General features: G+C 39.1%; 1 protein-coding gene and 1 long non-coding RNA gene across 15 annotated transcripts in view; one reads left to right on the top strand and one right to left on the bottom strand.

Annotated features, from left to right (window-relative positions):
* prdm16 (PR domain containing 16) overlaps positions 1 to 2,214 on the bottom strand; it is a 168,435-nt gene extending 166,221 nt beyond the window's left edge. For 11 of the 14 annotated variants that reach the window (XM_023956497.2, XM_078949492.1, XM_078949493.1 and 8 more), the window contains exon 1: positions 1,913 to 2,169. In XM_023956497.2, coding sequence (XP_023812265.1) covers positions 1,913 to 1,949 — 37 coding nt within the window. In that variant the 5' untranslated portion in view covers positions 1,950 to 2,169. Of the gene's footprint in view, positions 1 to 1,912 lie in introns of all 14 variants that reach the window. The other 3 variants (XM_078949494.1, XM_078949495.1, XM_023956496.2) reach the window with 1 other exon arrangement.
* LOC105354344 (uncharacterized) lies at positions 1,688 to 15,609 on the top strand. The gene is made up of 5 exons (XR_002873517.2): positions 1,688 to 1,886; positions 2,991 to 3,053; positions 13,772 to 13,908; positions 14,383 to 14,510; positions 15,206 to 15,609. It is a non-coding gene; the product is annotated as an uncharacterized LOC105354344 (long non-coding RNA).
* Positions 15,610 to 26,029: the final 10,420 nt, after the last annotated feature.

Below are 26,029 nucleotides of genomic sequence, written 5' to 3'. Positions count from 1 at the left end.
GAGGGCCTGTTGCAGGGCCGAATGTTTTACAGCCATGGCAAGGGGGGGGGGGGGAAGGGGAGAACTACACTCCCACGCGTCATTGTCAAAAGCTGTGGGTTTGCGTGACTTGACTGCCTGGGCCTGGACATTTTCCCTGCCGCATGTGGGCTCCACTTTTCGTGGCTGCACCGCGGCAGAGCAGGTCTGAGGCCTGTGGACTCTGCCGGCGGAGGTTTCCGGTACAGCGACACTGAGGCTGCAAAGCCAGGTATTTGTGTTCATTAGCGCCAGGATCAACAGCCTGTTGAGGCTGTTTGGAGATCAAGTGCAATTACTTGCAGTGAGCGGGATCCTCGATGTGTTCAAGTTGTTTCACAAAGCAGCTCAACTAAAATTCTGCTTTTTCCGCCCCCCCCTCCCCCCCCCTCTGTCTCAGACCTGCATGGCAGCTTGACCCCTGACCATTCATTAGGAAATACGCAAAGTCAAATAACCAATTATTGTTAATAAACGAAATGCAAACAATTAAAAATATTGTATTTAGATTTTTGTCGCACATTTATAGGTAATTTATCTGAACAAAATGTCTGAAATGTCGGTTAAAATAATAACATTAAGGAAACTGTTTTATGAATTTTAAAAAATACATCACGTTATTTTGTGAGAATTTTACTTATTGTTCAATTTTAGCTCTAAATTGTAGTTGTTTTTTTTTTAATAACATTTCTTGTTGAGAGACTAACCGTTTGCTACTTAGTTTGCTTCCATAAAGCGTGCCGTTTCTGAAAAAATCAATTATGCGCAACAAGCAACAAGAAATGTATGTTTAGACAACCTGAAACTTCCTCATCAGGATTATGGTAAACATGTTTAGAAATGTTTGTTCTATAATGTAAAGTATTGGTAGAAATAAGCCCAAAAATAAAGGATAAAAACGTCCAAGCTGCTGCATTAAGAAAAACATATAATCAACAGGCCTCAACAGGTCGTTATTTTGTTCAGCATACTGGGCATAAATGCAGCCTGACCCACATTAGAGGCCTTTCAAACAAATGCAAGAACACAAACAAGCTCGGATCCTTAATCAATGCACCAACAATAAACAAATGTCAAACAACAAACGCATAAGTTAACGCATGAATTTTCCGAGTGACGCCAGCAGCAGTCCACCTAGACGCAGCAGCAGCAGCAACATGGGCGCTTTGGAGACACGTTATTGATTGGCATTCCCTGGAGGAGGAATCGGCCGCAGCAATCCGGAGGCCCTGCGACAAAAACGCACGAGCTCTGGCGACTTCAGCTGAACCAACTTCAAAATTGGAAATTGAACCGTTGCGCTCTTTCCAAGTTCACATCTCGGTGTGTCCGTCTGCAGCCTGGAGAGAAAGAGTGCGGCCAGCAAGGCAGCAGCTCACAGTGCGGTGCCACAGCGCCCACTATTTCAAAAGCCTGGAATATTATTTCACAAGACACGAAAGAATTCTATAGAGGAAAAAATAAAAAAGTAAAAGAAAGTTAGTATTCCTTTCGACAACTGTCTGGACGGAAATTTGCGCTTCTGATTCTGCCGACGACTGAAAGGAAACAAAAAAGATCGAGCTGAGATTTGGACGCCGTTGTTTATCTCAGTTCTTTTTTTTTTTAAGGAGAGAGCAAGTAAAGCACCAGCTGCGTTTTCATCACACGAGAAACTTTGAGGCGCTGGAAGGAGAGCAGAAAAGAGCGCCGCGTGCGCGCAGGGACGCGAGGCGGAGAGCCGGAGCAGCCGGAGCAGCCGGAGCGGGACACTTTTACAGAAAAGTTTTCTGTGGACAAAGAGTCGCTTCACACTCTCTTCTGGCTAAATGACAAGGACACGGTGGACATCTACAAAGCCGGGAGTTTGAAGCCGGCAGCACAACGCGGTAAGAAGAGGGAAGAGAAGACCTACTTTTGGCCAGTTTTCTCGCCCTCGCCTTGGATCTCATCTTGTCGGCTTGTAGATTCCTCTCGTCGTCCTCCGTGAGCCCAGAAGCAGCAACAACACTATCTTCATCTCACCAGCATTGTCAGTTTGGACACCTTCGCACATGCGCACAGGCCATTCAATCTGACACCCTCGCCGGGGCCAAAAAACTTTCCAATGTATTCATCATCATCACTTTTTTTGTCCTATCGTCTCCCCTTTAGATCACTTATCTCTTCCCCTCCTCCTCTTCCTCCTCCTCCTTCTCCTGCTCTCTCTTCATCCCACCTCTCCCCCCGCATGCCATCCCCTCACTTTGGTCCCCCTTCTCACCCCCACCTCCTCCCCCAACCCGCCCCATTCAGCTCCAGCCAGCGTCTTCTTGGATTTTTACCCCTTTAAACAGCGGCTGCTCGGTGTTCGTCAACACAACAGTGGACACGGGGAGGTATGGTGCCGGGGTCAAGGTCGCACTGTATCGTCACGCAGGAAAATCGGATGATTTTGATTGCTGCATTTGCATTCTATAGCATAAAATCACTTTTGCTGATGTTTTAATTATTATTTTTCATTATTATATTTGCAGATTTTGTGGAAGGTTGCTGTGACGCAGCAGCTCGTGTCTTCGTGCACTTCTGTGCCAAAACGCGCTCGAGTTGCAGAGGTTATTTTTAACTTCATTAATACGCTTGGGGGCGAAAATAGGTCGATTGTCGAAACAACTTAACAGGCAATGATTTGGTCGCGCGCGGGTGTGTGTATGTGCATACAATGTGTGTGTGTGAGAACCCTGTTGCCCTCAGGACAAGCAGGAGCCAGCAGCTGTTTGACGCAGGCTACACCGGCAAGGAGTCCAGTGGGTTTTTTTTTGTGTGTTTTTTTTGCCCCTCACCCCCCACCCTCCACATTTGTAAGGTTTTTCATCTGCTGCAGTTATTTTCTTGCAGGAGTGTTTGCGCTCACGGTCAGCAACTCCGTGCGCACGTTGCCTGGACGGCGGTGGACAGGAGGCAGAAAACAAGCAACTTTTGACTTTGATCTCGCACCTGTTTGTGTCCTGCAGGAAAGGGGAGAACACCTGATCCACGTGCATCCATCTGCTGCATCCAGCCGGGAGGACAGCAAGGTACTTCAGATTGCTGTGAACGAAATGTTGATTTCAATCAGAAATGAATTGGACAGCATTATTATTATTATTATTATTATTATTATTATTATTATCATTATTATTATTATCCTTATTACTATTATCATTATTATTATCATTATTAGTATTATTATTAATTATTATTATTAAAAAATGTTTGTGAAAAATAAATCTTATTGATTCTGGTGGTTCTGGAGTCACAACAGGAAACAAATAGTTCATTAGAATGAAACATTTTCAAGGAGTGATAGAGTCCAGTTTTTCCTGCTGGTGGCAGGCTGCTCGTTATTTTCATGTGGTGTCTGGCCCTTCAGCCTTCATGTCATATGGGAATGGTTTCCGTCTCGTTCGACTGAATAAAGGAGCCTCTATGTTGGAGCCCTATTAAAGATCAGTGGTGATGGAGCAACGGCAGTCTGCTGGGAGAGCAGCGGGGACCAGCTGCTTGGACGCTCATCACAGCGCACTCCTAGACTTAAAATCCACCTATTATTATTATTATTATTATTATTATTATTATTATTATTATTATTATTATTATTATTAAGTTTAATAATAATCTGAAATGACAGTTTCTGGGTTGCTTCTTCCTGATGCGCATGTGAAGTGAAGGAAGGCATACTGGAGGGAAACGGCTTTGACATGTTACCGTGAGCTGAAGTGAAGCAAACAGAGCGACCATTAATCAATAATGATCAGCAGTAATTAGCTCGGATTCCCGTGCATTTGCTCTGGCGTGATGAGGTGACGCAGTTTGTTTCACCCGCATGACACAGAGCAGAAATCTCAGCCTGCAGGAGCGCTTTCTTCCTCCTTCCCCAATGATGGGATGTGACTGACGTTTCTTTATTAAATGAAACACATGCATTAATTATTATCAAATAAAGAATCTCCCAACACCCCCCCCCCCCAAAAAAAAAAAAAAAACGTTACAAGGTGTAAGGCCTTGCATTCCGCGCACTATAAAAACATTAAAGAATCTAATCGATGGAATAATTATGGGCTGGATAAATCTGGTCAGGTGAAAAATTGAAGGTGCATAAAGGTTTTGTTTATTCCGTTCTGTTACTGAGGGACTTACAGGCCTACGGCAACCAGTTATCAATAATCAATCGCCTTCATCGACCCCCCCTTACTGATGGTTCGTCCATTTCAGTTTGTGGAACGGTGAAGGAAAAGAAAAGAGGATTCACACTTTTTTCTTCTTCTTCCATTAAGCAGCCGGGACAGCTTTCGGTCTGTGAATATTTTTGAATATATATATATATATATATATATATATATATATATATATATATATATATATATATATATATATATATATATATATATATATATATATATATATATATATATATATATATATATATATATATATTTGAATATTTGTGAATATTTCCTACAGAGCATTGGCTTGGACAAACGATTTCGCATGAAACACCTTTTAAAAAGAGCAATTAAGTACGATTACGCCCGCAAAGAAAAGTGCTGCTGCCCGTTGAGGATTGCTTTTCTGCGCCATTTAAATGTCAACCTTATAAGGGTTTGTGGAAACGTTGTAAGGGAAAACCTAAAGTTTTTGCATAACTGATTTTTTTCCCCTCACCGGCCTGCAGTCTGGAAGGAGTGCGCAAAGGCTGCGCCGCTACCTCGTGCCCGGAAGAGAGGTGCGCCGCTGACGCAGCCATCTGTGCGGGCTCTTTCTCACATTTGTCGTTCTAATTAGATCTAAGGAAAAGCAGATGAGGCTGGTATCAACTGAAAGTGACAACAAAACAAACAATTAAATAATTCAGGATTATCTAAAGGCTTTTGGCCTCTATAGAAAATTTCCCCCGTAAATGAATGTTGAAAATTAAACGTCTGAAGATTTTATTTCTGTTTAAGTGGTGGACCTGTCCGCACTAAGTGTGGATGTTTCAGTCTCAAATACCTTCATAATGATAATAATAAATGGAATATCTTCGGTCTGAGTGAATGTTGGACTTTGCGTCACTTCAGTTCCATTTTTCCTTTATGTTTCCATCTGGTCCCTTAATGTTTCAAAACAGAAACGGCCTCATTTGTGCTGCTTCAACCTCCCCCTGTTTTACATTAAAATATCAAACACAAAATAAATTATTAAACAGGACTAAACTCCTGTAAAACACTGAAAACCAACTTTTTAATAAATTAAAATCTGTCAAGAACAAACATAAATAAATACATGGCAAACAATTTCCCACAGTTTTTATTTTTGGGATTCAACTAATCTAATGACACCTATAGAATAATTAATTTATAAATTGCTTAAATATATAATATATAATCATAAGTTTACGCGTGTGCGCTGCAAATATCTGCGCATGTGTCGGGTGAAGCGAGAGTTTACAATGCTGCCGACTGATGGGACTGTACAACAACCACACACACACGCACACACACACACACGCACGCAGGCACACACACTGTATCAAACACAGGCTTGTGAAACTGGAGCTTTATCCGCGGTGGAAAAGGCTCGGGGTCTGCGGATTAGACGTCCGCGCAGATAAAATCAGCGCACATTAGAAATGTGAAATGGAGCGCCTCATGGGGCGGCCGTGGGGTGCGGTGTGTGTGTGTGTGTGTGTGGATGGGGGGGGGGGGGGGGGTAAGGTAAGTCGGCGTACATCAAAAACGCCGCAGTGGTGGAGCCTTTTTTTGTGGGCGCCTCAACAACTGTAAATTTGCTAAGTGTAATTTTGGCCCAGTTGCTGTAATGGCAGAGTAAACACGGTAACGAGCTGCGGCAAGGTGTTTGCGCGGGCGCGCGTGATGCGGGAGGATGGCGTGGTGAACCGCGCACACATCAGGAACACCTCAAACAGGACAAACACGTTTGCACACATGCTCAATAACAACACGATTTTTCTAAACAAAACCACAAAAATCTTTCCTTTCCCTGAAGTTTCGGTGTGGTGCAGCAGGCCTATGCCTGCTTCAGTCTGATGAAGCTCACAGAACCTGTACCTCATTAATTGGGTTCAGGACCCTTTGCTTCCTGGAGAAATGAGAATTCTGACCACAAATCTACGAGGGATTTCTTTCTGGGCCTTCTGCAGCCTCGTTCATGAGCTGTCAGGAACAGAATGATCAGACACGTGAGAGGGCACGGACACAAACTCTGAGGGCCCGACTCAGAAAGTTTGCAGAAACACATGGAAACATCTCAAAAACCAATTGTTTTAAAAAAAAGGTATATTGAAATATTTTAATATTTTTAATCAAGAAAAAATGATATAATATTAGCCTATTGAACGTATATTATATTTATTAAGGTAAGACATTTGTGCTTTTTTATTAAAAAATATTAATGCATTTAAAACAAGTCAAATTTAAATGAACCATATTATAATACAATTTCATTTAGGAATGTATCATTTTCTAATTTGTTCGATTACAACGTGATGTTCTTTTTTCTTATTTCTTCCAAAGACAAGAAATAACGAACGAAATATTAGAAAGTCAAAGAGTGTAAACAAAGACTTAAAAAAATTACCTCATTAAGCGTTTCTCAGAATTAGTTGCACCCACCACAAAAAAGTACCCCCCCCCCCCGCACGTTCCCTCCTATCACATTAAGGTTGTTGTTTTTAATTAATCGCTCGTTAATGTCGCCATCCATCCATTTCTCCGCAGATCAGAGGAGCGAGGAGCCGACAAGCGCGCCAAACAAATGCGCGCCGCCATAACGCCGGGAGGCCCGAGTGAAAATTACCCCGATGTCGAAATGACCTTAACATGATGTAATCAATCACGCTGTCTGCTGGGACACAGGGAATCACAATGTTAATCTTAAATTTGCAGCGGGGAGGGGGGTTGCAGGGGGGTGGCCTGTCATATTTTTACTCAGAGCACAGATTTCAACTAATTCTGAGCGGAGTGTGATCCGTGCTGCTGTCATGATGAGGGCCTCCAACCAGCAGAGAATTATTACAAGAGTTATTTCTTTATTTATGTCAGCAAGTAAACCAAAACAAAAAGATGTTTTTTTTTTCTTCTAAAATGGCAAAAACCAACAAAGTCAAACATTGAAAAAGTAACATTTCATTTGTTATAACAACTTTTACAAATATTTAATTTTAATAACAATTAAGCATAAATTGAACAAAAAAAAACACAATTTACCCTTAAAGTGATGGAAGATGAGAGGGTTCGAACAGGCTGCTGATGCATTAGCACTGAGGAGATACTCCGGCTTGGCAGGATACAGCAGGCTCAAGTGGGCAGCATGAAGTGCTGAGCTGGATGCATGTTATCATTAACAACTGTGGACAGACAGAACAGGCTGAGCCCACAAGTGTCTATTTCACACCAGCCTGGCATGGAAGTGAGCTGGGACTCCTGAGAGCTGCCCGCCAGCCCCCAGAAGCCTTTTGCCCAACAGAAGCTTCTGGGATTTCTGGTTCTCATCTTTGAAACAGAAGCCCACGAAGCTCTAAGCGGAGCTTTGGGTTCTCGCTTCTTGTAAAGATGTCATTATGGATTTCAGTCAGTCAAAATGGCTTCGGTGACACAGTAAAATGATCTGTTACTTTGTTGGATGTTATGTGTAAAAATGGGGATTTAATAAAGCATAAATTTGTGTTTTGAGCAATAAACATTTAAATAAAAATATTCTAAATACATCTTTGATACTTGTTTAGGCTATACTGATAATCTGTAGAGCGTTATTTAATAATTCAAACACAGTTATTAGAACAGCAGAATCCCTGTTTATGGTCTAAAATGAAAAAGGGGGTGAGCACAAACATTTAAACAGCCAAACTCACCAGCTTTGAACTCAAAGATTTTTTTTCCTTGATTTCTGCTCTAAAACAGTATTAATTAGTGACATCACTATGACCAGCTATGCAGCCCCCATAACACACACTATTGGTGTAAAGGTTTATATGAAAGTGTTTTCTCCACACTTCCCTGAAGAAAAACACTGCTGTCATTCGGTACACTGGGTCAACTTTAATTAATAAGCAATGTTAAAAAATAAGCTGTTTCTCCAACATCTTATTTCTATTATGATAAAAAAAATTATGCACTTTTGTTTAGGTCTAAAAACCATGATTCATTCTAAAATTATCTGGCTAATTGGATCTGCTTTCCTGTTACTGATAAATTACTTCTACTTTTATTGTCAGGGGCTTTTAGAATGAAAAACAAAAAACAAAACAGGATTACCTTTTAATTTTTACAAACACTCCTGTGAACTCATCCAGTACTCAGTTTTGTGTGTGGTGCTCAGAGGAAAATATTTTCCTGGTATTTTGTTTACCTCACAGTTTCTTTTCCTATCATGAAAAGGAATTAAGTTAGTCCAAGTTGCACACAGACTCCATAAGCGTGACATCACATAGGGAACAAACCACAAAACACCAAACTCCTTACAACCCAACAAAGACCAATAAAGGTTTCAGCTACTGCAGCACCACCAGTGCAAACAGCAAATAAAGCCAGCAGCTCTCCAGCACACTTTCTATCTCCATCAAGATTATTCGCAGCCTCCGTTTAGATTCCTGCAGCCTGGCAGCAAACAGCTGCATTATTTATTCCTCTGCTTAGCTGCACAGTGTATGTGTGTGCGTGTGTGTGCGCTACAAGAAAGAAAATGCATATGTTGCTGGAGTGACAGGATGATTAATAGGATCTCTAGTTGGGGGGGGGGGGGGGGGTAGTGTTTGCCGATTGCTGGTGGAGATGGGGGGGGGGGGGGGGGGGTTGGTGGGACTTCGACAACACATCAAAAACAACAGCACTTCCCAGGGTTTGCTGCCACTTCCTTTGCAGGACCCCACCCCCTCCCCTAACTCTGGGACGCCTCCATTGGGGGTTTCATAGAGAAAAGTTAATGAAGAATTTCTTCGAGACACCTCAGGTAATAGGATGGATGACCTGAATAATTAGTCTAACAGAAAAGTGGGGGAGGAAAGAGCGATAAGGTTTAGAAACTCAGACTTCCGTGTTGTTTGTTGAAGGAACAGCAAGGATTGAAATGAGAGATAACTTCATGCACAGCCTGGATAAATATTGACTCCAGACATTTTTCAGTTATGACGACCACTTGAGAGCATTCTTGAAAGAAAGAGATGATGGCGAATGAAGAAGAAAGGAAATAATACCTAAACGAAAAGTATATATATATATATATATATATATATATATATATATATATATACATAAATACAGACATATATGTAACCTTAGTGCAGTAAAAACCAGAATCACCAGATTTTAACAGTGAAACTCAAAACTATTTGACAAAAAAGTTGTTCAGTTTGCTCGGAGCTGTACCTGAGAAAGCAAATAGAAGGTAAGCGTTGGAAGACTGCCCTCCTGTGTCAGTTCCACAAACACAATTAAACATAAAAAAAAAAAAATCCACAGAAGAGCACATGCAGCTCATTTGTTTTATTCATAACAAACAGAAGCACACAGTGTCTTTTAGTAAGTTGTTATTGTCCATTTTTTTCTCCTCTAAACATGAATTCCCTGAGAAAAGCAAACAACCCAGTAACTATAGGCTGGACAGCTGCACAACTTGTTCCAAACTACAGCTTCAGAGGATTTAATTACTCCCCTAAGTGGTGCCACACAGGCCTCTACGACTTAGCAAAATGCTCAAAAAATGTGTAAGTATTAGCAAAAGTTTGCGATGCGAGATTTTAATGATCCCACTCCGATGAAAATCATGTTTTTGGTGTTTTTAACATGTTTCCTTTTGCATTTTCCTCATGATAAAGGACATACAGTATATGAAGAAAATTAAGCTTAAAATTGCATTTCAGAGTGTTTTTTATTCAATTTATTTGAATCAGGAGCAGACAAAAACTGCAGTTTGAAAAAGCTTGAATTTTTTATATGGAAAAAACAGGGTGGGCCACAAGCTTTCTACTCAGCTCCATTCAGACGCATCCAGTTGCAGACAAATAGATTCGTCTGAGTCTTTGTTTTCCTCATCCAAACTGGCATCTGGCTCAAAACTGCATGACTGGACAGCTCCAATATTGCAATCTCATAATGTAAACCTGGGGGTGCAAGGGGCTGTAAGCTAGTGGGACCATGTGTAAATAGATGGTTGATGTGAAGGGGGGGGGGGGTTGTTCCCCCTTCCACAACTCAGAGGGGAATTTCAAATGAACTGTTGGTGCTGTACAGAAACTAGGTCTTATAAAAAACATCTCCTTTTTTTTAATTTTGGCTAAAACGGCAACATTGTAAAGAAAAAAAAAACTGGGGATGCTTTTAAAATGGCTCACAAGATGATCAGATTGAGACTTTAAGTTTGCGTTTATCTAGAAAAGGCAACAGAAGACATTTGTTTAAGCAGAAAGTTCCAAAAACAAAAGCAGAATCGTTGAAACTGCTCATCCTCAAAAAGATTTTTCCCTTTTTTTTTTCTTTTTGGCTTTGCAATGTCTTTTGATTTCCAAAGACTTGTTAAACAACAGAGCTCATCTGTGCACCAAATGTGTGGCAAAGAAAGATAGGAACGCTTCAGCCTTTTATAGTTGGGCTCATGAAGTGTGACACAACTGGATCTGTGATCTTTGCTGTCTTCACTTGTCATTGTCAGAAACTCCTGAGTGTCAGGTTGTGGCATTTGTCATGTGGTAAAACTGAACAATCTGACATTCTGTCACTATGGTACAACCCTCAGTTTTAACAAAAAGTCACACAGCCATTGAGAATAATGTTCCCTGCAGTCAATGCAAAGCAACCTTATAAAGTTGTCAGCTGGAAAAAAAAAGCTACTGGGGACATTTGTGGCCTGTCAGCTGTCAGACAATAGGCTCAAAGACACATGCAGCCCTGGGGTCAGGGTCTACATGTGTCTTTCTAAGTCATGCGGGATGGCCTGCTCCAGTTTATGCATGTCAGACTCTGCAAAATGAAAGTCCCTTAAAAGAAAATCATTTTACTTTAGTAAAGTAAATGCTAATGAAAGGTGAAGGTATGTTTGTGTTTTGCACCAACAGTTACATCTTTGTATTAGGACCTCATTGACTAAACAACCTCAAGTTCCCATTGAGCAGAACAGGAACCTGTTTTTTTTATAAAAAAAAAAATTAATAAATAAACCAAAACACATACAGTGGGGCAATTAAGTATTTGTCGGTGACTAATTCTGCATTTTGTCCCACTTAGGATCTAAAATGTTCATCGTAGATACACTTCAGCTGTGAGAGTCAGACTCAACAAAAAAACCATAAAATGAAATTGTATTTTCAAAGAATTGATTTGTGTAATGGTGCAGAATATAAGTCCCTGTAAACAAGCAAGAAGTCTGCCTTCACAGATCTGTTACTTCTTTCAGAAGTTGCTTTAAGCTCTACTTGTTACCTATATTATTGTCTGTTATTTGAACAAGTCATCTCCATGAAAAAACACCTGTCCACACTCTCAGTCAGACTGCAACTATGCACCATGGCCAAAACTGAAGAGCGATCTAAGGACACGGGTCTCCTTAGACAAGATTTTAAACCTGAGCAAGACTGGGCCAATCCACAATATGCAGCTTGTCTATGAAGACTCTCATTCATCCAGGTTGATTCCATCATAGTAGGTTTAGGGCCTGTCATCTGGACTTCGTTTTTAAAGTTAGAAGACGTTTCACATCTTATCCAAGAGGCATTGTCAATTCTGAATTGGCTAACAAAGAGCTGGTATATATGCACTCATGGGGGAGGAGTCAGACCGGAAACTGGATGGTATTGTCAACTTAGCCTACATGGTTTCGGGTCGTTAAGAGTCTATGAGTTCCCCATTGATGTTCTGTTTCAGGTCCCCCAGCCGGGACTTGAACCAGGGGCCTTCTTGCTGTGAGGCAAGAGCGCTAGTGTGTTACTAAAAGGGTTTACTTTTAGTAACACACTATTTTGTCCTTAAAATCCTGCAGTGCTCCATGGGTTCCCCTGCTTAAACCAGCACATGTCCAGAGCTGTCTAAAGTTTTCCAGACAGCATCTGGATGATCCAGAGGAGGACTGGGAGGATGTCATGTGGTCCGATGAGACCAAGATGGAACTCTTTGGTATAAACCCTCAATCTTTGGAGGAGAAAGACTTCTGAGTTCTATACCAAGAACACCATAGCCACTGTAAAGCATGGTGATGGAAACATCATGCTTTGGGGCTGCTTTACTACAAAGGGGACAAAACGACTGATCCATGTAAAAGAAAGGATAAATGGGGCAATGAATTGTGAGAACTTGGGCAAAAACCTCATTCCATTGGTGAGAGCATTGAGAATGAAATGTGGCTGGATTATACAATGAAAAGCGAATTTTAAGGTTCTGGAGTGACCTAACTCTGCGTTTCCAGCGAGAGCCCCAAACCATCACAGCTCTCAAGAAGATCCGCATGAAAGAATGGACCAAAATCGCAGCTACAGAGCAAGACCTACAGGAAACGTTTGACCTTTGTCATGGTTTAACAAAGGTCCTTTGCCAGGGTTACATAAAGTATTGAGGTGGACTTTTATTATTGACCAAATACTTATTTTCTCCATCATCATACAAATTCTTTCCAAATGTGGTATTCTGGATTATTTTTTACATGTAGTCTCTCCCAGCTGAAATTTACCTATGATGAAGACTACAGAACAAAATATTTTTTTTAAATGTAGAATTGGTGACCCACTGTATGCATCTATGTGTATATACTTTTTAAAATGCAAGTGTTTCTTGATTTTTTTTTAAACCAGACTGTATTCAAAGTAGTAGCAAGGTTAAAGGGAAGAATTTCGTTTATAGACTTAAGTCCATTTTGAAAAGGGATTTCTTATCAGATTATAGCCACCTCATGATCCAATAAAGCAGATCATTTTTTGCTTCTTTTTTTATTGTTTATTTACAATTTGAGGGATGTCTTTTCACATAAATTCGGTCAGCTAGCAAAACCCTGCAGCCCTTGACACCAGGCACTGTCCTGTCTCCCCACATTCCCAGCCAGCCGCTGTTTGCCCCCGGACTCAGCTTCGCTCTGGCCTGGTGAGCTTTGTGGCTGCACTGAGGGACACAGGGCCTCCAGTTATTTTTCACAAAGTGGAAATAAAAATCACAAGATAAAAGAGATTTTTTTTTTTTTTATTATACACTGACCACAATTTCAAGAGAGAAGAAGTGGTGGAGGGGGGGTCTGCCACGTTGGAATAAATGTGGAAGTGTCTGCATGTCTGGGTGGGGGGTGGAAAGGAGGGGTTCTGCTCTCCTGCATGAGCTTTTCCAGAGAATCTGTTCTGCTTCAAAAAGAGGGAGAAGCCTGATAGGAATAGAGTGTGCCACACACTTGCAATGAGACAAATACATAACCCAGGACTTTGTCAGACTTACCTACCGCTGAGTGTTTAAGCACCCCTGCTCCAAAATCAGGGCTCCAATAACAAACTCTGCTGGTTCCTCTGATTGGTCGTGACAAATGTCTCTTTCTTAGTCATTACAGGTAATGTCTGGTTTGAGGAATGTGACAGCCTGTCACCTTGGTTTCATTGTGTGCACAGATTCTGCATGTCAGTGTATAAATACTGAATATATGCTCATAATTTTTGCCTTTTTCAGCCATCCGGATGGATTAAATGTAACAGCAAGAGTGGGCAGAAACATCAAAAAGCTTTTTTTTTACTTTAATCAACTTTTCCTTTTTTTGTTTTTTTTTTTTGTTTCTTTGTTTTGTTTTTATGAGACAGGGGGGAAGGGGGTGTGATGGACCTAAATATGTCCACCATCTTTTTCCCTGAGCAAAACCAGTGGGAGACAGATGGAAAAGCCTGGTTGATCATTACTTCAGTGCCAAAATGGTGGGAGAAGAAAAAAACAGCACAAGGTTGGTCATTAAAATTCCTATCACCTCATTGAATGCATCTCCAGAACCAGCATTCTGTTTCCTTTGTAAGCAAGGGATAGAGAAGAGGTAGGAAAAGAGAAAATCTTTAGGTGAGGCAGAGAAAAGGAACACTGAAATTCACTGGGTGGTAGAACGAGTCGGGTCACATCAGGCCTGAAAGAGTTACAAATTACAGAAAGAAATAAGACAGACTCCTTCCAAAGGTATTTTCTATGTTTGATTAGAGACACACACAATGGGGAAAAAAAAGCACAAAAAGTCCAGAGGATTGTCCGCACAAAGCTGGAATCAGGATCATATAGACCGAGATTTTTCAGAGAAAAGAGGAAAGCTACTTTCTTATCTAAATTGGACCTCAGAGTCCTGAATCAATAGATACTAGCTTTGTGAAAGAGGAGCATCGGAGATGTCAGATCTTTTTACAGTTTCTTCTTTCTTTTTATTGAAACACAGGACCACACAGAGAGCGGAGGGACGCACATCTGTGTATATGAATGGACTGGTCGGCGCAAAGACTGATTTGTGCAGTGGACCTTGGAAGTCCATGGGCATCTGAAGGTGGCCTTTCATATTGCTAAATAGTAAGCATGCAAAAATATAACTTTATTGTTCAGCAAAGACGTCTGGATTTGTTTGCAACAGTTTTTTCTAATTGAAATCAAATAAACAAAATATTTGATCATCATCATGTTTGAAATTTAATCATCTTAAATTCATAACGCAGATTAAATTTGGAGACCCCAATTGGAGTTTTAGATTGGTTGGGCAAACTGAGTAATCATGATAAATATAAGGTTATACTGTTGGAGGATGATCAGAAGTTTCAACTGGTCTGTATATTGAACATCAAAGATTTCTGGAAAGTACATGGAAATGTAAAAAGGAGCATGAAAATAAATTGGACAAGAGGATTTGAAAACAAAGACATTAATCAGAAAAGATCTGAAATTAAAATGTTATTCACCACCCACAGGGTTGTTGTGTTGTTGCTTTATTATCATGTTGGGATGTTTTCCCGTGATCAGGAGACATGCTAACGTGATAATAACGGATAACACAATAAGAGATTTCTAATTAAACCTAAACAAGACAATGATTTCTTTAGAAAGACATTATTTAGCTCATCTGGTATACAGAACCCCTCCATGTCCAGGCACATGCCAGTACAGGGGTTTCCAACCTGAGGCCACACACAGCTCCTTGCAACAGTTTTAATAAACAAATGATTTGAAGTTAATTTCTTTAAGTTTTGTCATTCATCTATCCATTCTCTCAGCTGCATCTCTTTCAGGGTCACAGGGTTTTCGGAACCCGTCTGGGCTACTGTTGGGCAAAGCCGGGCACACTCTGGACAGATCGCCAGCCTGTCGTAGGGCCACACAATCACACACGCCTAGGGAAAATTTAAAGTCACCAATCAACCTTTGATGCATATTTTGGGAGGAGGCTGGAGGGCCTGGAGATTGATTGGGGAGAACATGCAAACTCCACATAGAGAGGTCCCAGCTGAGATTCACACCAAGGCCTTCTCACTGTGAGGCGTAAGTGCTAACCACTACACCACAGTGCAGCCCAAAGTTTTTGGTGGTTTATCATTAGAATAAGCTTAAAACTCATATTGTTTTGTTTTGAACATTCAATTATACACCAGTGTTGTCACTTTCATATTCGATAGTAAAAGGAGAAAAATGATGATTGTGCACAAAAGTCATAACGAAGGAAAACATCATGTTTGACTTGGGTTTGTGGCATTTTTAATTCAAATAAATCTGCTGCAGCAAAAAGATCAGTTTTGACAAAGGGTGTGTTTTGTTCAGAAGGGACCTTGTTGTCAAAAGTAAAATGAGTTAAATTTGTTCTACAAATAAGATTTGAATAATTCTAATGATTGTAAATATTTTAAAGGTATATTTTATAAATAGATTGTTTGATAGTCATAAAAACATGAAGTGTATTTTTATAAATGGTAATTTTGCTGCTTTTGCTAGGTTTTGGTCGGTAAGAAACTGGACCAATCCGCTCCTTAGGTTGCAGACCCCTGTGCTAGTGGGATCACTGATGGATGTCAGGGAGAATGTGGTTTGAGCAAAGCGCCCCTCTCCTCTGTCACCACCAGTTTCATCCCTTCAGTTTTCTGTCCGTCCTGCTTCTCCTCCTCTCTTCACTTCAGGTTTCTTCTGAGCCCCGGGATGCGCTGCGGTAGGTCAGTTAGGTCAGGACAGCGAGGAAACAGAACTCAAAAAATGGCAAAGCAGAGAGGCTCATAGGGTGAAAGGGGAGACTTTTATTATCGCCATTGTTTCAAGCTGACTGGCCCCCGCATCGATGACTGCTCAAATGTCCTGTCTTTTCAACACACCTGAGATGGCCTCGTCTCCTGCCCCACTGATACCCTAATGCTTCTCTCTCAAATCTTACTCTGCAAATCCCCTTTTACTTCCACACAACCCCTCAGCTCCTCATTTGCTCCTCTCCTGTTTCTGCCATCGCTCTGAATGGGCTCACACTGCGTTTGGGGGCGGTTGGGTGAAGGCAGAGAAACAGAGGGGAAGAAAGGCAGAGAGAGTGAGAGGCCGAGTGGCAGCCTTCTGGCTCTAAGGGAGAGTGCACCTGGATGGGCAGGCTTCCTGGACACGCTGTGAGGGGCTATTGTCCTGCATGTCAGCAGCCCCTCTCTTTTAATGGGGCCCGTATATCATCGTTGTGATTATGGCAGATGACTGGGACTTGGGGAGGAGAGGGGGTGGATATGGTAGATCTAGAAAAAAACCTACATGTGTGGGTAAGTGAGACATAGAAAAGAAAGAAAGAATATTAGCGAGAGCAATGGGATGAAGCTGAGGTTTGGAGACATTGGCTTAAAAAATGCAGGGACGCCCCCAAATCCCTGGTCCACAGAAATCCTAGCACTTAACCCCAGCTATCACATTGTGTTCTGCCACAGGGACCTTTTTCTCCTTTTTTTTGTTGGCAGTCACTCTTTTAATGGACTTTCTAACTCCATCTACTCCTCCTTCAATCCATTCATAGAGCTTTTTTTTTTGGTTTACAACCTGCTTTTTTGCAGAGGAAAAAGAGGCTTTTCACCAGCCCTGTCTATCTCTGGACATCATAAGAGAAAAGCTGCTTTTTTCAATATGTAAGAAGCCTAACAGCCTGGAACCTGTTTATATTCCCAGCGAAGTGATAAACCAGCGATGGGTAGTCAGACCTCATCACGATCAGCCTATAAAGAATCCTCCCATCATATTGCTGTGGGCCCTTTTTGGATGAAGAAATGTATTTTTATGCTTCTAAAAATTAGGAGAACTTACAGACCCACTCCAATTAAAGTAGTTTTTGCTTGTGTGTTTTTAAAATGTTTTTGTAGCATCTTTCTCATGGCGGAGGAGATAAATCAATAATAATAGGAGTAAAACTGTGCTTCTGAGTATTGCTTTATTCACATTGTTGTGAATCAGGAGCAGATTAAAAAAATGAAGTTTAAAAAACAGCATTTTTTCCCGTACATACAACAATCGGCAGGCCTCAAGCTCCCTGCTCCTTTCCATTCTGATGCATCCACTTGCAGACAAATCTAAAGTTTTTTTTGTTTTACATATTTAATATATAACTGTTTCTGTACATATTGTATATTTTATGTTAGAGATGAGAGTTCAGTATTTCTATTTTATTTTATTTTATTTTATTTGTGTCCATCCCTCCAAGGCTGCTGCAATTTCATTGCATCACCATGTACAATGACAATAAAGGATTCTGATTCTGAAATAGATCCATGTACGTCTTTGTTTTCCTCGTCTGAGCTGGAATCTGGATCAAAACTACGGCTGGATCGCTCTAAGACTGCTCGCCATTTTTGTTGCACTGCCAATGTTAGGTTGGGGTTGTGAGGGGCTGTAAGCTAGTAGGAGAGTATGTAAACAAAGAAATGTTGGGAAATGAAAGAAGATTCACTTTGTGTCTACATTTCCACCCGCAACTCTGAGGCGGATTTCTAACTCCTGCTGCTCTGCAGAAACTATGTCCTAGAAAATGAAAGCTTTTTTTATTTAGTCCAAATATTGTATCATCACAATTAAAAGACCATTGGGATCAAAAAATGATAGTGGGACTTTGAGTCTTTTATCCATGAAGATCTATTGTATGACCTAGAGGGTTAGGAGGCATATGATTATAAAAAAAAAAAAACAGTATTAACCCTTGTGCTATCTTAGATGACCCCACCCTTATATTGACGTGTTCTCCCTACCATGACAAAGGTGGATAAAGGTGAAGAGGATTTTATATAATCCATGGACACCAGTGAAGATCACAAATCATTGAGGATAAAAGGTTCAGCGCACTGTCTAGTGGGTCTAGATGACCCAACTCCTAATGTTAAAGTGCCTAGGATAGCACAAGGGGTTACGAGTCAGCTGGTTGGTTTACAGATGTAATGATCTTTAAAAGGAGGTTACCTTGGAAGTTATAGATTAAAAAGGTATATAACAAATAAAAATTAATCACCCTTGATGACTTGCAAAGTACTACTTGAGTATGTTTTTGATTCATTGTTGTTCTTGATTTTTTAGCACATGAGAAACTAAAGTCTAACTCTTCTAATGTGGTACTTTTTGCACTGACCATTTTTTGCTTCACCTTCTTGGTATAGCCACATATTCAGTCGCCACATTTGGTTTATTTATTTATTTATCTTCACATTTAAATAGCAGAAATAAACTTATCAAAATAAAGGGGAAAAAAATGATTGTAGAAAGAAATGCTGGTATTAGAACTTTCCCATGACATCACATTTTATATCAGTACTTTTTTTTTTTTTCCCCATTAAATTTCTTACGATTAACCCATCAGATTACTGACAGGATTTGCCATGGGATGATTCAAAAGTTAAGAATTAATGGACTTAATGTGGATATATTTGTTTACTTTATAATTTATTTTTCCAATGATGCTCCTCCGTCATGGAATAGCAATCAGAACCCTCAGCGACTGAATGGACCAATTTCTCGAAGATGTTTTGAAACAATGCTTTCCTCATCTGAGAGTGTAACCAAAGAGTTTACATATTCCTCAGATAATTGTTAATTTGATATTTTTTCCAGAATTTCATGCTTTTAGGTGTGCCAAAGCCAATGTCGCTCTAGAAAAAGAGATTTTATCTTAAGGGGCTTTTTAGAAAAGGTTAAGTAAATAATAGAACATTTGCCTGTAAACGTTTCTTTATTTGTCTTTTTACCCCCAACGATCTAGAATCCGAGGATCAGATTCTAGTTCTAGATTCCAGTTGAAGTGAAACTCTATCTTAATGTAAACTAATCCCATTTGATGAACAGGTTAAAGATCCCAGGTTAAACAGGTTAAAGAAAGGACTAACCAGTGTTAGTCATATGGGAAATGTGATCAGTGTAGGGTTGCATTCTTTTGCTTTAAAGCTAAATGCTAAATTTAAATGCTGAGGATGAATGTTCTTATATAAACACATGCATGACACTTCATTCATTTTCTTAAGGTGGGAGATTTACAGGGTGGGAGTGCATGTCAGAGGGTTTCCTATTTGGATGGAAGTAGCCGTTTTGAGGGCAGAAAGAAACCTTTAATCCCTTGTTGCAGATCCAATGGAGCCCTTCTAAAAACAAGTAGCCAATGTTTTGCTTGACGTTTTTTGGGTCAGATGAGAAGCAGTTAATGTGTCAGAAACTGGACAAGGAAGGCATTTTGGAAAAAGTCCTTTTTAAAAAAAAAAGAAAAACAAAAAACATCCACCCACTGACTCAGAGAGTGTGTGGTGCACATTAGCACTCTTTACAGCTTGGCGGATAAACAACCAAAGAAAAAATGAAATAAAAAAAGCTAAAAAGAAGCAGAAAAAAATGGATGTATTATTTGGGTGTGACTGGCTGGCTGCTCTCTTGGCAAGATCAAGGGAGAGCTGTGGATGACATCAGGGGTAAGCACAGCCGCTCGACTTGTCATAGCAATTGCTTGAAGTGCCCCTCGGTATGTGCATCCACCGGCTGGGTTCCAGATCCAGGGTGTGGGCGAGGGGGCTGACGGGGATCATTAGTGGGATTTTATTGGAGCACTGGGGGGGGACCACTGTTTTTTTCTGTGCAAAGTCACAGAAAAACAGGCAGTGGATTGTATAGTGCAAACATCTGACTGCATGAATGCTTAGTACATAAATGTGTGTGAGAGGTAAATAAAAATAATTGTTGCAGTGTTGGATAGTGCTGTCATGTGATTGAGTTCTTTGGAGCAATTAAGTAATCATGACCTGTATCTATTGTATCTATTTTTAATCTAACCTTTTTTTTTGAAGTATTTTCATCTAAATTCATGATGTTGTGGCACAGTAAAACATCAAAATACATTTAAAAAAAATTGGCTTTATGAAGTTTTCCTATTATAACAGACTTCCAACCTTTACTTTTAAACCACCGAGGGGGATTTATTCAATCTTTAAAAAAAATAAAATAAAAATAAAAACAAGACATCCCTTTCATAAGTGATAATGTTGTGGTTTTATGGCTTTGTTTTGGATTAATTCTGTTAAAAACTTTAAAGTCACACATTGATGACGCCAAAGCAGCAACAGGCACGTTGTGCATAAAGGGATACAGAGTGATGAAACGCGTTTTCAGTTGAGTTGGACCTGGTTTTATATTTTAAAGCCGATAATTGTTATAGATTAAAGATTTGATTAACGCGATTTAAAAAACAACGCAGTAACTTGTCTGTAATTATCCAATTGCGATTAACGCTATCATTTGACCCCTCTAGTTGGATATGTAACCAACACCCACAATCAGATCCTAGCACACATTTGTCAGTTGACTTGTGCACCGCTGGGTTCTCAGACATGCGTTAAACAGTCATGAGTGCCCAGGAAATAAGTAAGCTGTCCAATAACGTTCCCATAAAATGTACAGAGCGAAAGCCAGAAATCCTTAAGCCATGAAGGCCCCTTCTGTGCTCCTCCTCCAGCTCTTTTCCTCTCATGAACATATAAAAGAAGACAGTGAGAATATCCAGTGCAGACTAATTCAAATACCATTCGGTCTCCTTCAGGTGTGACGGCCGCTTTTCACAGTGAGAAGTTTGCAGTAGCTCATCCTAACTCATTGTTTCACTCCATATAAAATGAAACCAGCCACGTCTTCTGAGGCTGGCTGAGTACAAGCTGCGCTATTCCAATTATGCCGGACTATTTCCTTTTGTCGGACCCTCAACTGTGTCTTCTCTGGAGATTTGTCCAGGTATAACAAGTTTAATGATCCATGTGGTGTTCAGTACATGAAGCAGAGCTTGCAGACAGTGGTTTGACAAGCTTCAAGACTTGCTTCATCTGTGAGCCTCATCCATGACAGCCAGGAATTAAAGGCTATAGGAACTGTATCCTCTCCATCATGCCACGGCTAGGAAATAAGCCAATCATCCTGACCGCTGCAGCCAAGTCGTCTGACCTCTCACGGCTGGGAGGCCCACTGTGGTCTCATAAAAAAATACCAGCCATAAAACAGCTGAGGGGGTAAGTCGCTCTTGAGCTATTAGCTGGTGATACTGGATGAGATTTCAGTAGGTGTCAGGGTGTAAGATTGGATGAAGCTGGAGGTAGGCTTGTGTCTCAGAAATGATGGATATGCTGACTACAGTGAAAATATCAAACTGTGAAAAAACGAGTTGAGGCAATTAAGTTCATCATAACATTGACTATGTAAGCTTCTTATTTGCCATTTTTGCAACACAACCCATTTTGGCTGCGTCTGTCCACATTAACTTTCAAGGTGCTAAATGGTGTCATTATCAATAGGGAGAAAGCCATTACTACCCATTAGTTGCTTTATTTGTGCAAACAGGGTAACACACACAAAAATAATAAATGAAGTTTACAACTTCCCCCACTGAAGAAAAGCACATGCTTGATTGTGGCCACTAATGTTAAACTAATTAGGGCTGCCTGAGTTGAACTGCTATGCAGTCATTTGGAACTGAACACATGCTGAGAATAAGAAAAGTAAAAAGAATCCACAGTTAATGATGATCTGAAACACACTGATCTGATTTTACAAAAGCAGATTAAAAAATGTTAAGAAATGGTAGTCACTACAAAAGTTTGTGTTGAAATCATGAGATGTGTCTATTGGATATTTGTTATTTTTAGAGATTCTTGCAAACTAAATGTTTTTCTAGGACTCAAAGTCAGCTTTAATTTTGGGATGATGATAGAAATTGGATTTAAAGTCAATGTGTCAATGTAAAAGTCCTAAAATGATTTAAAAAAACAAACAATCAAACTAGTGTGTTTTATGATATTATAACCTCTATATACGGTACAATTTATGATAAATATTTCTGCATATAAAACCTCACTAGTTAATCTTGTTATGTACCGGTCAACTTATCCCAGAATGCTGTTTTTTTTCAGACAAGCTTTAAGTGAACTAAACAAAAACGGCAAAATGAAAATGGTTTGACATTTCTGATTTGGGTTGATATATTTTCTTTAGTACAAGGTCACATTGTAAGTTAGTCATCATTGACTGTAAATGATAATTGGAACAAGCAATCCTTCCCCCTTGGCATTCCAAATAGGAAGTACTTGCTGACTCCACAAAGCAAAAATCCCATAGACTTCATTCATTTCTTTTTTAAATGTTGCCAAGTCCATTTTATTTTTTCAATACATTTTTTCTGCATTTTAGGTTAATCAAGTTGGCCTCCGATTGGTCAGTTTATGTGCTTTCAGCCATGTTCAGTGGAAGGGGTGTGGACTTCAAACACACTTACCCTGTTACCCCGAAACGTTGACTTCACATCACTCTGACTAATCACTATTGTCTGGTTCCAATATGGCGATATTTGTATTGCAGAAAAATTGCAACTGAATGGGCTTCATTTTGCTGGAGCCGGAACTAAGGCATTATCTTTGGATGATGTCATAACCACAGTTTTCTCACACAATCGATAATGGACACACATCAAAAAGGATTTCATTGTTTTAAACTTATTTCATGCTCAGTGTTTTCTCCAGTGAAACAAAAAGAGTCTCATACATTGATTAATATGTACAATTTTCATGAAATCATACTTAGATCTTTTATAATTTGTTAAGTTTATTTTTCATGAACATTCTGTCTAATGGAATGCTCAGGAACACATTGTATTTTATTCATTGGATGTGATTTTAAAAAGGATATTTTCTTAAAATCAAAACATATATATATACATACTCATTAAAAAATATCAATTAAAAGGATTTTGTTTAACTTTTTTTGCAGTTTTGAGATAAATATCTACTATGATAAGCTGAAATGAAGTTCATTTTGTTGATAGATACTAACTTACTACATATAGGTTATTTAAAATATATTCACAAGGCACATATTGATAAATAGCAAATTATTGCAAATGCTTTTACCATAAATCTGACAAAATAAATGCAAGATGAATGTAAAGACATTAAGTTCTTTAATTCTAACTCAGGCAAAAAGCTTTTTAAGCTAAATGCTTTAGAATTTTTACATCATATCAGAGTGTAAAAATTTCCCCATGACTGACTGAAAAAAAATGATTATAAGAAAAAAAATCTGGTGAGATGTTTACTTGTCATAAGGAAAATATTTCTAAGTAAAAAAATGTCAGAATGACATCATATTTGGCAAAAAAGGACATACAAACTGTAATGAGACATAAATGTAAGCACAGCATTAGCCCATTATTATTGGAGATGACAGAAAAAGTGTCTCAGTGTCTCCCTAACATTTTCACACTGATACATAAGAACAACAAAAAGAAAACAACTTTTTTCTGTTTTTTTGAATTGCTTCCCTCAATAGGGAATAATTATTTGTAGTATTAGCTCACTGCTCAATTACACTTCTACAGTCCCACATCTATTATCTTAATCCTATAAATGTTTTTACTTCTCAATGGATCACTGCAGGTAACACAGATGTTTACACCAGACCATCCATGCAACCTGGTAGCCATAAACACTGCATGGTCATCTGTCTTAATGAAGGAGTTCTTATAAACATACTAATTAGGCACTGCTTTGCCGCTATGTAGGCCACAGATCATTAACTTAGCATAAACTAATACATTAACCTTTCATTCGTTTGACCGTGTTAATAATGTATCACAGTCAGGCGCATTTATCATTGCACTAAATGTAAAATGTATCACTGAGTCAGACAATAAATTGCTGTCCAATCACACTATTATTCCAATTCACTGTTTGCATTTTAATTGGAAGACCAAAGTAAGTGTGACTTTTTCAGTCGAGTTAAGTATGACTCACTCATTTAAAAATGTAAATTATTTATTGAAAATATAAAAATAATGAAACATTTATCGAGTCAGAGTTTAATCACTACCCAAAGCTTCAAGTAGTGAAGTCACTGACTCTGCTAAATGAGACTCTTTCTAGACCTGATGAACATGAGTTGTAGTAAAGCAAAGTTAATATATTTTTTTAATTAACTCTGTGTATTGACATAAAAGCAACGAATGACAAGAGGATTACATAAGTATAAATGTAGAAGTTAAAGAAGTTTAACGCTAATGAGAATGTTGGCTCTTAGCTTTAAATAGTCTTTTTTCAGAATACATATACATTGCTCTCCTTTGCTGCTACAGTCCAGGCTGTTGCCATGACAACATATTGCACTGCATATTAAACAGTCCGCTTTTTGTAAAAAATATATTTAAACCTAAAAACTAAGAATAGAGTATTAAAAATTGAGTGAATTCACATTTCTGTCATAAGTGACCATGGTATGTTAGATAATGCCCGACAAAGTGTCCGATTTCAGAAATAAACAAACAACACGGAAGCCTGAATCATCTGATCCCAAGCGGAGGACAGTTGCTTATGTAAAGTAATAAATAATGTTTTGCATTACATCGCATTGCTTTAATTTATAGGAAGACTTTACAATTTCATTAAAAAATTGAGTTTACAGTATTATTATTTTTTTAAGATTTAGAATAAAAAGTTAAAATCTATTTCAAAACCGGTAACATGAGAACCAGTAGATTAAAGTTATATTAAATCGAGGAATGGCTTGCTAGACACCAGTGTTCTTAATTAGACTAAAACATTCTTAGATCTGCAAGCAAATCACACAACTTAACTGAAAGATAAATTGTTTCTATAGAGGTTTTTCTTTCCCTAAATGTAACAAAATGTTTTTTTCTCTCTCTCTTACACATTTTACAAATAAAAAAGCCAAAAAATGAAGGCTATAAGATTTCTCACCCCTTCTGTTTATACAGACGCACAGGAGAAAAATATTGATTACACAAAATTGTCTGAATTGAATAGTCACATAAATGATATCAAACAAGAAATTAAATTATATAAGGAAAGAAGCATTCAAGTTGAACTTGTCAAAATTTCCCCAGGCTCAAATATCCATCGCTGCAAATTTGAAATGGCAAATTTGAAATGGCAAAACTATTTAAAATTTTAATATAATAATACTAATCTGGTTTTAAAAATACTTAAGTGACAAAATCCCTACAAATCTAAATCATATTTTTGTAAAATTCCTTCAGTTCAATTTAGATTTACCCGATAAAGAGAAAAAAAAGAATATTAACGTTTTAGCATTCTTTATGCTTTGTTTTTAGTTTTGCCAGTGATTTTTCCATCTATAAATGTTGTTGCAATGCATTCAAATGATGTCTGATTTTAAAAAAATAGTTATGAACAAAATATAACCTTAGGGATCCCTGCAAATCTTCCACACGATTTAATGTATATTGAGTCACACCCATAAAATGCATCTGAGGTGTCCCATAATGTGGAGGTTTTCTGTCAGTTCTCTCACTCCACCTTTGCACTTTGCACATTAAACCCATTGCCAGAACAAAATTTCTTAGCTGTGCATATGTAGTCCCTCAAGGCTCAATATTGGGCCCACTTCTATTTAGCGTGTATGTGAACAACCTGCCAGATGTTTGCAAGAAAACAAAAATAAAATCATATGCAGACGATACAGGTCTGTATGTTCATGCCAAAACAAAAGCTTAAGCAGCTGCAGTTCTGTCTGGAGCCATGGTTCCAGTCTTTCACTGGCTCCAAAAGTCGTGCTAA

The sequence above is a fragment of the Oryzias latipes genome, chromosome 7 (genome assembly GCF_053564925.1).
Source record: "Oryzias latipes strain Hd-rR chromosome 7, Olatipes_Hd-rR_3.1".
In the NCBI taxonomy this organism is placed as follows: Eukaryota; Metazoa; Chordata; class Actinopteri; order Beloniformes; family Adrianichthyidae; genus Oryzias; species Oryzias latipes.
The sequence above is the reverse complement of the archived record's forward strand: the minus strand, read 5'-3'. Positions and strand labels throughout refer to the sequence as shown.